Here is a 12,460-nt window from a genome sequence, read left to right as displayed (position 1 = left end):
AACTAGATCATTACATACCATTACATGACAGAACGTGTCCTCAAGCCATTTCCCAAGACTCTGCATTGTCATTAGCAGCAAACGACATGGAAGCAACGTTTTGTGGCCATCATCATGTCATCTTCTGTAAACTATGAGGCTGCCCTAAACTGAATTTCCCATTTAGCCTGCATAATATCCTCCAACAACAGTCACTCCCTGTGGAAGTATGATGCAGGTTTAGAACGAGCTGCTATAGAAGATACTGTTTGTTTAATTTTATTTTCATTTTTAAAGCCTATATTTGTAACCCCTAAGCAATAGTGCGTTTGATACTGTTTTGGCCAGAAACAGGCAAGGAACTTTAAGGTACTATAAAAGATATGTGCGTATAAAAGCAAAAAAGCCAGAATAAAGCCCTAATGTGGGTTGTCAAGATTTAAGTTGATCGTTTACTCAGAGGGTTAACATGTGCTAAAATTACATACTGCAGTTCCTAGCTTCACTGATGAAAACATTCACTGCTTCTATCTTTAAATAAAAAAGCAAAATAGCCTTAACCCTTTGAGGATCATATTAGCAGCAAGTTGCAATCTAAACAGAGAACAAGTATTTCAATCAATTAGGAAATTATGCTTACAAAGATTCTGCGAGCACCCTTTTGTGTTCCACCACCCCAGCGTTTACTGCTGGATAGATCAGCTGTAATCACTTCACACAGGTCTGAAGGATTTTCAGGGTCTCAAAGGGTTAAAGCCAAGACTTTTGAGTAAAAGTGTTTTATTAAAAGGGTGAGTTAGGTGAGCGAACAGTCTCGGATGAACTTGGTGAATAGTCTTCCGATTCGGAGTTGAGTTCAGGTGGAGCTTGCTGTGCCTTATAACGTCCCCTCACATCCTGGTTGCGTCTTCGTCGGAAAACCTGCCTCTCCTTATCAAGAGCGGTGGTCTGGCAGGGGCATAAAATAAGAATAAATGAAATTAGGCTGTGTGTGAAATGCAAAGCTAATGAAAACCATGAGTTTTTATGTGGCCTGCAAATACCAGGGATAATAAATGTTCCGACCAAATTAAACCTGTTCTGTCTCAGTCAGGTCTGAAAGGTTTAGCCCACAACATAGCTAAATGCTTTAAAAAGTGCATTTCCCAAACCTTAAGAAGTAGTGTGACATCATCAAACAGATACAGTACCATATATATGGATGCCATATGTTCTAATTCTGGATGCTATTAATTTAATCCTTTAATAGGTTCAAATTTCAAGCCAAATACCGACTGACCTTCCCCCCACCCTTCTCAAAGTATAAGGGTGTATACTTCTCAAAGTATAAAGGTTTCTACAGGCAAGGCAGAGATGTACGCTTGTCTCTGATTTGACCTAATGAAGGCTGATACACACTCACCCATGTTCAAGTCAGTGCAATCGGCTAACAAAGATGAATTGTGATGAAGTTGTCAGACAAAAGAGAAAAACAAACACCGAAGGGAGCTAGCCCAGCTCTTTGACACCTCCTCATGCTGCTCAATGGATGTTCTTAGGGAGAACGCTGAAGAGCTCTGATGGGAAGGCCTGGTTAGCCTGACCACCCTGTCTCCTCCTGTTAACCAATGTCTATTGAATTAAACACTTCGCTAATTTTATCTAGGTCTATCTAGAGTATCTAGAAATAGGGAAGAACATTTACTTGATGGGCTTTATATTTTGATCAGTTTCTGACACTACTGAGAATGCAAGTCTTCATAAGACGGCTGTGACTTCTAACCACATCCTTCCTTCTGCTTTTTCGGGAACATTTACAAGGGGAAGCTGCAACCCAGGTAAGGGCAGCCCAACTCTGGCCAATGATTTCAAGCATGGGACCGGGTTTTACTGTTTTCTTGATTACAGGGTATTAGACTGCAGTCCCTGAAATTGCTGTAAAATTACAAGTTCAACAGGATGGCCTTGGTTCAGCAAGAGCACTTTGACACATAGTTAACTGCCTTCTGAAGCAGGGCTGCCTTCTTAAAACATGGCCCGTGATTTTTTTGGAAAAAGCAAAACAGGAAAAGGCAGGTGGCTAGTAAGATGGCATACAAAATGCAAACAAATATCTCATCATGGCACTGGAGGCAAAGATAACTTTGAGAACTGAATAGGTTTAACTGCTAAGGCTTGTAAAATTTGTCCCTAGTATGAAAATCTCTATTTAAAAGAATGCAGCCAAAAGGTTATTCTGCTTCAAAGGATTTATTGTTTTCTCTTGAGATATACATGACTGATTTCTCCAGAAAATTTACCAGTTATAGTGTGAGTCTCATAGGAGAGGAGAGATGTATTTATAGCCAACAAATTTTTGAGAACAAAATGAAAACTAAATCCATCATACCGGTGCAGAATAGCACTATAGCAATCCCTGCTCTAAAATAATGCAATCAGCATCCAATAATGATGTAATAGAGACAGAAAGATGGACAAGAGTACAGAACTACTATAGCAAATGGATTTAGTTAGGCTAAATTGCTGAACTATTCTTTTTGTGTCTAGAACCTAGAGAGCACTACCTTAAAGGGGTAAAATAATTAACTTGGATAAGTTCATCCCTGTATGTTAAATAATAATTGCTACAAAATCCAACTCTTCTCATCTGCTGAGAATCTCTTTGTTTACTGCTAATCTTTTGGTTAAGAGCTCTAATTAGTTATTTTCAACGCCTTCTATGTTTCTTAGCCTTGAACCAATTCAGTTTTTGATTATCTTTTAATGTGAAACAGAAGAATACCTAGATCTTTTACACACAGTGAATATACTGCATACAGTATGTAATTCTGTGTGAAAATTGAAAAGAATGGCATATATTACCATTCTATAAAATACAGATTTCCATTTAAAAGATTTTTTATGCTTACAGGAAATAAGCATTTATTCAAAGTTTAAACCACATCACATCATCCTGTGGTAATAGATACTCTCCTCTGAGAAAGTTAAACATTTCTGGCCGAATAAATAAAAATACTTGTATTAAATTCAAAATTGATTTTTAAAATATGCTACATGAGAATGGCAAATGCATATGTAAAAACTGAAGGTACTTAAAATTAGGTAAGTTACACAATAGAGAATACTGTTGAATAAAAGATTGTTTTTGAAATTTAGCCCAGGGTATTGCTTTTTTTGAAGGACAAAATTAGGAAATTGCCTAACTAGCTAGATAACTAAATATCAGGACATGATTTTAAAGATGTCTTTAAAAAATAAACCCTAAGATACTACTTTTCTACTATTTTTGGGGAAGCTTTGGGTGCTTTTGTTTAAATATATTTGTTTAAATATATATAAAGGCAATTCCTGCCTCGTTAATCAAAAATGGTAAGCAAAAAAACCTGATGATCCCACCTAATCCAGCACCCTATGCTGTAGTTTGTAGGACCAAATATTTCTGGCTTCCTAACCCTTCAGAAACTTCCTGAGATATTTCGAGATTACGTTTTTCTTTACATTTTTATCCCATTTATTCCTTGAATTTCATCTAATTGGTCTTTATAAAGGCATGCTTGTAGACTCAGGGGCATTACTGTGGTTACTCTCCTGTGCTGAGAGACATTCAGAGACTTCCTCACCCAAAGAGCTTATCGAATAAAAATGTATAAAGTCACAGAGAGCTAAAGAAGGGAGTATTTATCTATTGAAAGCAAAAATACACAGGTCATATTCTAATGTTCAGTGTTTCACATGTCAGAACCACAAAATGGGTCAGTTCTGGCCACAGACGGGGCACTCACAAGCCCTACAGAACTTGCAAGACTGGGCTTATTCTGTCCAATGTTACGATGACGTTTTGCACTTCCAGTGTCTACTACCCTGCCAGGCGGTATGGCCACTCTGCATTCTGCACAAATGCTAGTTTTCATTTAATGAGGTCATGGTTATTTTTTACCTCTAAAGAATTTCAAAATACAATAGATTAATGCTTTGGAATGCAGGGGAGATGGTAAGATACATTTGAGTAATGACTGCATGTGTTTTGTAAGTGCAATTTTCACCTACTGTACCCTCTTGTGCACATGAGCATATTCCAAAAATCATTTTTTTCAATATTACTACTGTTTTTGTAACAAAGGCCTCTTATACATATTGCCTTGGTTTAATAGATTTATTATTTCATCTACTATTCAGCTGGGTGCTTTGCCAGTGCATGAACCAGTCCATTATGGATTTCTAGGGCATTTCTACTTTAAGCTACTCTTTCAATAAATAATAAGTGGATCTGAAGTGCACTTATGCTTCACAGGGCTGCAAATCCCAGATTTTCATTATCACGTTTTGACATTTTTTTTTCCCGGCTCGAGGTGAGAGAGTGAGAACTTTGAGCACTATATGATAGTAATGGCAACTAAAATGCAAGGATAGCATTCTTATTTAAGATATGCAGCTGTCCTCTTACAATCCATATGAGGAAATGTAGAGCTTCTTATCCAGCAGCAGATAAGTGGATTGCCTCTAATAGTTTGGTGCTGATGGGTCTGAAGCACTTCATTAAGCACTAATGTATTTTGCATCAACATTTAGTAATCCTGACACCCGGTACCAAATGGTTAACAAGACACTTTTGGAAATGCATTTAATTTGAAGCAATAGAGCATTATTTTAAAATCATTGTTTCTGTCACCTATATACTAAGGTGCAGTTAGCATTTTTCCACGATTTTGCCACAGGGAGTGTCTTCTTCCTGATTTCTATGCCTTGATGTTGCTGGACTCCTGAGCCACGCAAATTCTTTTTTCTTGGAAAACATTGAACTCAGTGTTTATGAACAGACATTCAAAAACTACAACTGCTTTGATATATACGTTGGATTTGCAGTGGGAATCACCTTATTTTAGCTGTGGGGTGCTATTTTCTGTCAGGTCCATAATTATTGGATTGAAGTAACTGCATTTTATGAATGCGAGCAGTGATGTTTTTCTTTTCACCTGTCTTAATTTACTGCTGGCCACCAAATATAGATATATATTCATTTCATTAATAAAAGAACATTATTGTGCATTTTGCCTCTTAGCCCATCCATTATTCATACCAGCCAGGAGACTGAACTGGGGATGCAGCTGTTCATGCATTAATCTAAGAAACCCTTCCCTTCACTCGCTTTCATTCTGCAGGAGCATATTTGCAATTTGTTTGCAATTTTCGTGATGCTTTGTTTAGTGTGTGGAATTACATGGACGTATGCATTGAAACACTGGTATTCTTCTTCCAGTGCATTCTTTTATATACATGTATGTGTATGCACGTATTTAAATGTTCACACCTAGGTAATTTTATCCTATTTCCTTAAGCTTCTGGCTAGTGACCTTGATACGTTGAGATATGTAACAGCGGGTTTCCCTACTGTAAAAATGACCATTAAACAATGCTCATGGCACAAGCCAGGCAGCCCTTCAGTCTGACCTTTTTTTATTTTTTCCATGGGTTTCTTAGGTTATATATATATAAATATATATATATATGTGTGTGTGTGTGTGTGATTGATTCATGATTCAAGACACTTTTTGGAGAGTACTTCAAATGTAGCAATGCACCTCAGTCCAGGAGTGAAAGACACATGTTATTTTTAGCCCCTCAGGCACAAGTTATAACTAAGTCAAGTTACACGGTGATTTGGAGACGTGCAAATGACCACATCGAGGGGACAAATTAATCGAGTGGATTTGAACCTAGACCTCCAAATACAAAAGGCCAGTGCTTTAGCGCACCGTGTAACTTCTGGCATGGAATTTAGCTAAAATGAAAGTAAAAAAGAAAGAAAACCAAATCAATTTGATGTATGCTTTGTACTGTATTGGTGAGTGAATACAAAGACAAGTATTCTACACGTATAACTGCTGAATTCATATTGCTCTATTTAAGTTTGTGTTTACTCTTTGACATCCCCCCTTTTTAGAGACACGATTCCTCAGCTGTTTTCAATTACACGTGGAAGAGACTTAGTGCCAAGTTGTTTGCATGGGTGAATTTTATTTATAGTTTGTAAATCAGTCGTGGTTTTCTTAGTCAGAGAGCAGAAGAGATTTTAAATGAGTTTAGATGTTTGCCTGTTTTTACCAATATTCCGTTTACAGAGGGTTTTGCGGTATTAAATATAGCACTTCACAGATAGCAAGCCTGATTCCCAACTTCCTTGTCCCACTGTCAAGACATCTGACTGTAACTTTTGACTGGAAAGTGTATTGTATCCACTTGGGACAGGTGTAAGTAACTCGACAGATGCGTAGTAATGGGACTTAGGAACCAAACACAGAGGGTGGAACTATGGGTTTTTGAAATGAGCTATTCAGATACTTTTTTAACTGTGACAGTGAGAACTGTATTTTAAAAATCCAGTATTTTATGAATTCAGTATTGACTGGATTGATGATTTCATTAAGCATCCAATGTAACTCATCTCCTTGCTGTTGTCATTACATAGATAAGATCATTAATGACTTTCCCATACATTTACTGGGTTTTATTTTGCTCCTTTAGTGTCTGTGGATATATACAAAATAACATACACTAACATTTTACAATAATCTTATATATAATACTACATATACTAATATTTTCTACTAATATTTTACATTAGATTACACCCACTCTGGTGCTCCCTTGATATTCTGAATCAGCCCAGAAAAGGCAGAAAATTCAGGCCATTCTGTCAGCAGCAGATTAAAATAATGTTAAGATTCAGACATAAACCAGAACCAGTAAGGAAATTCAGGGTTGAAGAAAACATTGGTAAGTTATGCAAAGTATTGCCTTCAAAATGTGCTGCCATTTGGAGGAACAGGTAAAGCAGCTGAAGAAGGCTATGAACCAGACACTGCAACACTCGGGGCTAAAGGTTTGAAATACTTTCACTGTTAGTATTCTGGCTTAGTTACAAGAAAACCAAAAAACTTGAGTCACACAAACTGTTAAAAGCCTCAGTTGAGTACATCTTAAAGAAAAGTTCCTTATAAGAAAGTAAATCTATCAGTTATGCTATTTCTGAAGGACAATGCAGGTGCCATTTGGATTTTTTGTGGTCACTGTTGCTAAGTTCCAGTAGGAGGGAAATTATAAAAGATAATGCATTGGCTTTAACCCTTTTACAAAAAGATCTATCAAAGAATGGGCTGACTTTGGAGAGAAAAAAAGAAATCCCCAACATAGTACCTCTGCTCGGAGATAGGTGATCTCTGCTGTCTTTGACTTGAGTTGACATTGGCAATTTGGGGTGAATGAAGATGTGATTGCACCATGGGCATTACCCAGCTACACCAAGGCTGGCTTTCCTGGCTATTGAGAACAGTAAGTTTCACCAGCCTTGGGGCAGTGCAGACTGCAGGGGTTTAACTTGGCACCTCCAGATCTCATTCCCTACTGAGGCTGCTTTGGCCTTTTCTGCACTCCTGATTGCAGGGCTGATGCCCCGACAGCATTAGATGGGATGATCTTAAAACATGCATCAGTCTGGGGTCCAAATGATTACTGATTTGGCCCCCGTGTTTTTTCTGTTCCTCATATTCAAGGAACACTGTAAGATTTTCCAGGCATTATATCTCATACCTGCTGCAACAACTATTACTGTACATAAGGTTTTTTGTAGTTTAGTATCTCAAAAAAGTCATGTCACTTTTGCACATATTATCTTACTGAAAGGGAATAAAACAGGATGTAGAATGAGTGCTCAGAAAATTAGGACTTTGAGGCACTTTGAATAGGAAAGTCTTTTAGGCAGAGGAAGGAAAAGGCTTTCTGGTTGATTGAAAGAGGAAATAGTGCCATTTAAAAAGATGTTTTAGAGGACTGCTAGAAACTAGGCATGAAAAGGATCAAAGGAGTGGAGAAGAAATGAATAGTTTAACACTAACAAAGGGAGCGTTACATTTTCCTTGGGACCTGCTTTCATTTTCCGCTGTACTTGTGAATTCAGGTTAATTTTCATGGGCCTGTGATAAATTAAGTGTTTTATAGATGGGAATTGATGAACCTTTTCATATGCTTTGCATTTGCGCTTACAGTTACTACTAAAAAGTAAACACTTGCTAAATCGAAATGGTTTTATTTAGACTAAAATGTTGGTCACTACAGCAGTTGCTTGTTTCTTGGAGATGAAAGAGGACCAAACACAGGGCAGTGCTTGTTCGGAGGTACCCCCTATTATAGCATTTCCTAATTAAGCATCTATGCCTAGGAGCCCTGCTCTCCCAATTTGCCTTTCCACACTAGGTGCCCTGTTTAGAAAGCACTAATTATAAACATTGTTGTTACTGCCCCCAGCTGGAAAACAGAGCAGTTTATGTATGAATAAGAGAGATTATCGCCCATCTGCTCCAGCCCATTATTCAGGGATGTGTCATTTTGTATGCTGATGGCAGCCATTACTAGTGCTTTAGTCAAATGGCCCTTTTTTTTTTTTTATAGCGTTTATTTATTTACCAAGTCGCAGAATTAGAGTCTTCCCTCCCTACCTCCCCAGAATGCATATGGTTTGTTTCAAAATCTGGGCTATGCAGTTAAACTGAGTCAAGGCCAATCTGAGAGGAGACGCTTGCTTTATCACAGGCTCCTGTTTCTGGTGGCCGGCTCCCCCTGAAGCTGGGGTTTTAAAAGATCCAAACACTGTGTATTGCAAACGGAAAGACAGCTTGCTTTTTTTTTTTTTTGGTGTAAAATAAAAATAGTAAAGCACAGAAGGAGTGTAAGCTGATCATGGATAGCAATTAAACTCCGGGAAGATAAATAAAGCTCATGTGAGCTTTCCCCCATTTTACAGAGGAGACGTTAAATTTGCAACTATTTGACAAAGTCTTGCTTGACACAAAATGCCATCTTTCCTTTGTAAGTGGAATACTATCAAACCCACACTTGGCTAAAGCTGGGCACTCAGGCCCCATTCCCCACTTCTTCAAAATCAAAAAACCACAGATGCTGCGCTGCCGCCTCTCGGCTGTGTTACAGGGCTGGAACCTGCGAAGCATGATGCCAAGTGACAACACAGACCAAGCAGGTTTTGCTATGTCCTTGCAGGTTGCGGTAGGTTTATAGCCACGAACACAAGTGCGATAGGCTGGAATTACAGGTACCGCTACACATTCGAGCACTTGGAGTAAAAGTGTTTCTCAATTCTTGCTAGCCAGTGTTCACCTGATGGATGGGAAATACTTTTCTATTTTTTGCCTGAAAAGTAGGATTATTTTGTTTTTTTCTTTCCCCAGAACATCCATATCAGAATCTTCTTAACCCTCCGTGGGCGCTCAGGGAACTGCTAGGTTTTACGGAAACTGTGCTGTAGCCTGACCCATGCACTCAGTGAAATGATCCAGGGTGGGAGTTTTACTTTACTGGAAACACTTGCAGTGACCATCTCTGCTGTTTCACTAATGCGGTTAATTTGCTGGGTTTTTCCAAATACCTCACAGACGAGTTTTGAAAGGCTTCAATCACTGCAGTGTTAGAAAACGCAGGTTTCGCAAGAAACTTACAAAAATTTCTCCAGCTATCAAAACGCAGGTCTTGTGAGTAGTAAGAAGGAAAAAAGTCAGCAAATAACCACTTAATTGAAATTCCAGGGCTCTGGATTGATTGAGGAGGTGCACGGGCCTCGCGTGTGCTATCAGACCTGGATCCCTCCTTGCCCCCACTCCAGAATAACCCCCTCCCGCCCAGAGTCCCATTTTATCATACAGGTTAAGCCAGCTAACGACAGCCCTGGCACGGTTACACGATGAAGAAAAATATATTCAAAAGACTCATGCAATATTTAAAAAAATCAAATCAAAATAAATACATATCAGAAGGGTTTTAAAAAGAAAAGAGAAAGAATGCATTGTTAGAAACACAAGCTTACCAGCACATACAATGCATTGTATTTCATTGAACTTGGGAGAGTTTCTACATACCACGTTATGTAAATGCATTGTTCAATCTAAGGTAAGGATTGTGTTCAGTGGGTTTAAAATGACAGTATATAGCTCCACATCTTGCATGGAAAAAGAGGAAAATATATGCTGAGAGCCTGTTGCTGCTCCGTGTGTTTCAAAACAGGAGCGCAGGGGAAGCAGATGCCTTAACAAGCAATAGGGAGGGGGAGGGTGCGTACTTCAGCATATCTAGTAGATTTTCTATATACACTGTCCTTTTAACTATAGGGGAAATTGATACTGAGCATGTGCGATGAAGAGAAAGCTGGCGATGTGGGTGTGAGGGATGGGTGAAGAAAGGGAATGAGGGGGTGTGGCATCTCAATCAAGATTAAAACGAAACTGATAAAGCAGCATATGGACCGGATAACAAATCAAAAAGCATGTTTATCCACTGAAGGAACTGGTTAATGGAGACTGCCAGCACGTTGCCATGGAAACACTGACTGTTGGCGCTGCACCATCTCATACCTTATCCAATACATTCCTGGTTGTTGGTAGTAGTCCAAAGACCCTGATCTCTTGATGGTAAACCCGTGGTCCAGCTGAGCAGAGAGAAACGGGGCAACTCAGTGGATCGACATTAGGCTAAAGAATTCAGACTCCAGAGCAAGCTGTTCCTTATTTAGTGCATATTTACTGTTTTCACTTTCAGAAGGCACTTATCTAACATCCTAAAGCTACGTACCGGAGACGAAAATGAAAAAGAAAAAAAAGTAAAGAAATAAAAGAAAAAGATACTAACTCTAGATTCTGTCTTGCTAAATTAGAAGCCAATTTATTCAAACTAAAATGGAGTTTGTGAAATAGGTTACTTAATGCATAATGCATTCATTTAAAAGTCTGACAAATAGCTTGTTACCTCCAAAGACAGAAGTGCCCTTTTAAGTTGCACATACCAGTAATGGAAAATTATCTTTTGCAATTAAACTGAGAGGTTTAATAATTTTTAAAAAAATGCAGTGCAACCGTCACAAGGAGCAGGTTAGACAGACTACACAAGGCTTAAATTAGACTGCTTCATAATCATGGAATGTGTAAAGATGAAAAGAATCAGGTTTTGATACCCCATCAATCATGGTAATTCATTTCTAAAAATGCGTTAACCTTGGAGAGTCGGACTACTCAGAGCCATGAATAACATTGTTTATCATTTCAGCTTACACCTCATGCTCAAAAAGATAACAGTACAAAACCATTCGGTTTAAAATTGCACCAATTAAAGTCAAAATGGAAATGAACTTAACATTGTGTCCAGGAAAGTGTGCTCGTGATATTACTTAAGGAATACAGATCTTTTAGGTTTAGTTTTTCATTAGCAGAATCATGTGCATAGGAACAAAGAAAATGTGTTGTTTTATGTGCTGCACTAACAGACGGTGGAGACATCATTTAGCTGAGTTAAATAAAATTTTAGGGGAAAATATCTTGAGGGAGACACTCTGCCCACTTTAAAATTGCTAGTTGTGATGATTTTCACATTTTGCCCTATGAAGAGAAAAGGCCATTTTGTGCTTCAATAAGAGCGTGGCATATATTTCTAATACTGATGACAGTTTCTAATTGTAAATTCAGAAAAGCAGTTCAACACATTTCTAGTTACCAACCACTTCAAGGGTAGCTAGGAGCTAACTGCAAATTTAAATTTTTCTTGATGACTCCCCTGCAAGTGTAGAATTTAATAATTTATTCCATTTTGTTAAAACAATGCCTCTTTCATCTTATTTAGAATTATTTAAAGGATGTTTCCTGTTTTAAAACCATGAGAACCTTGTACCTAGAGTTGATTTTCTGTTTGGCTTAACTACACTGGTCTACTATTGCCATCTACTGGCTTCCTTGTATGCTGCATATAAAATACACAAAAGGGATGTTTTCTTAAAAAGCAGATCAAAAATATTGCCCTAAAATCGAATAGCTAAAAAGCAATATAGAGAAAATCGGGAGAGTTGCTTCCTAACAAGAGTTGAAACAATTTTGTCGGTGTGGAAATCCTGCCATGAGAAACCAGACTGCGGACAATGATCCCAGGACAACACAGACAATAGATGGGAAGTGACATCTGAGGCACAGGTTCACCTTTAAGCTGAGCAAAACTCACAGACTAAACTGGGCTTCTCTTCCATACTACCCAAGAAATCCCACTGCTAAAAATGCCACTTGGAATTTGTAATTTTATTTTAAAATTGGCAGAACGCAGGGCAACGACCCGTCCGCTGCCTTCCCCTTGCCGGACCGCAGGCAGCGGCCCCGTGCCGGTGTCCCCAGCCCAGCGAGAACTCTGCAAGAGCCAGAGAGCGACACCAACTTTCTGAGCAGCTTTTCTCTTTTGCTCTCCTATTCAATTCCTGAGAGTCTCCAGCTGGCGTTCACTCCCATTGCCAAGACAGGGACCTCATACAACCTTAACAGAACATTATCATTAGTCTTTTCCTCTCTCTTAACAATGGCAAAAATACAAGCACAAAAGTGACAACATACAGGCAAAGCTTTAACACTTCGGACAAGAACACAAATTAAACGATGCTCAGTTCATATACATAATTACAGCACACCTC

At 38.5% G+C, this 12,460-nt stretch overlaps 1 protein-coding gene across 2 annotated transcripts in view; it reads right to left on the bottom strand.

Moving 5' to 3' along the window:
* Positions 1 to 762: 762 nt before the first annotated feature.
* DCLK1 (doublecortin-like kinase 1) overlaps positions 763 to 12,460 on the bottom strand; it is a 249,288-nt gene continuing 237,590 nt past the window's right edge. The window contains exons 16-17 of one of the 2 annotated variants that reach the window (XM_009327720.1): positions 10,374 to 10,447; positions 785 to 927 (exon numbers count right to left, since the gene is read on the bottom strand). In XM_009327720.1, the coding sequence (XP_009325995.1) occupies positions 870 to 927; positions 10,374 to 10,447 (132 nt within the window). In that variant the 3' untranslated portion in view covers positions 785 to 869. Of the gene's footprint in view, positions 928 to 10,373; positions 10,448 to 12,460 lie in introns of both variants that reach the window. The other variant, XM_009327719.1, reaches the window with a different exon arrangement.

This window comes from Pygoscelis adeliae, unplaced genomic scaffold, assembly GCF_000699105.1.
Source record: "Pygoscelis adeliae isolate BGI_AS28 unplaced genomic scaffold, ASM69910v1 Scaffold14, whole genome shotgun sequence".
NCBI lineage: Eukaryota > Metazoa > Chordata > Aves > Sphenisciformes > Spheniscidae > Pygoscelis > Pygoscelis adeliae.
This window is presented reverse-complemented; position numbering and strand designations above follow the sequence as displayed.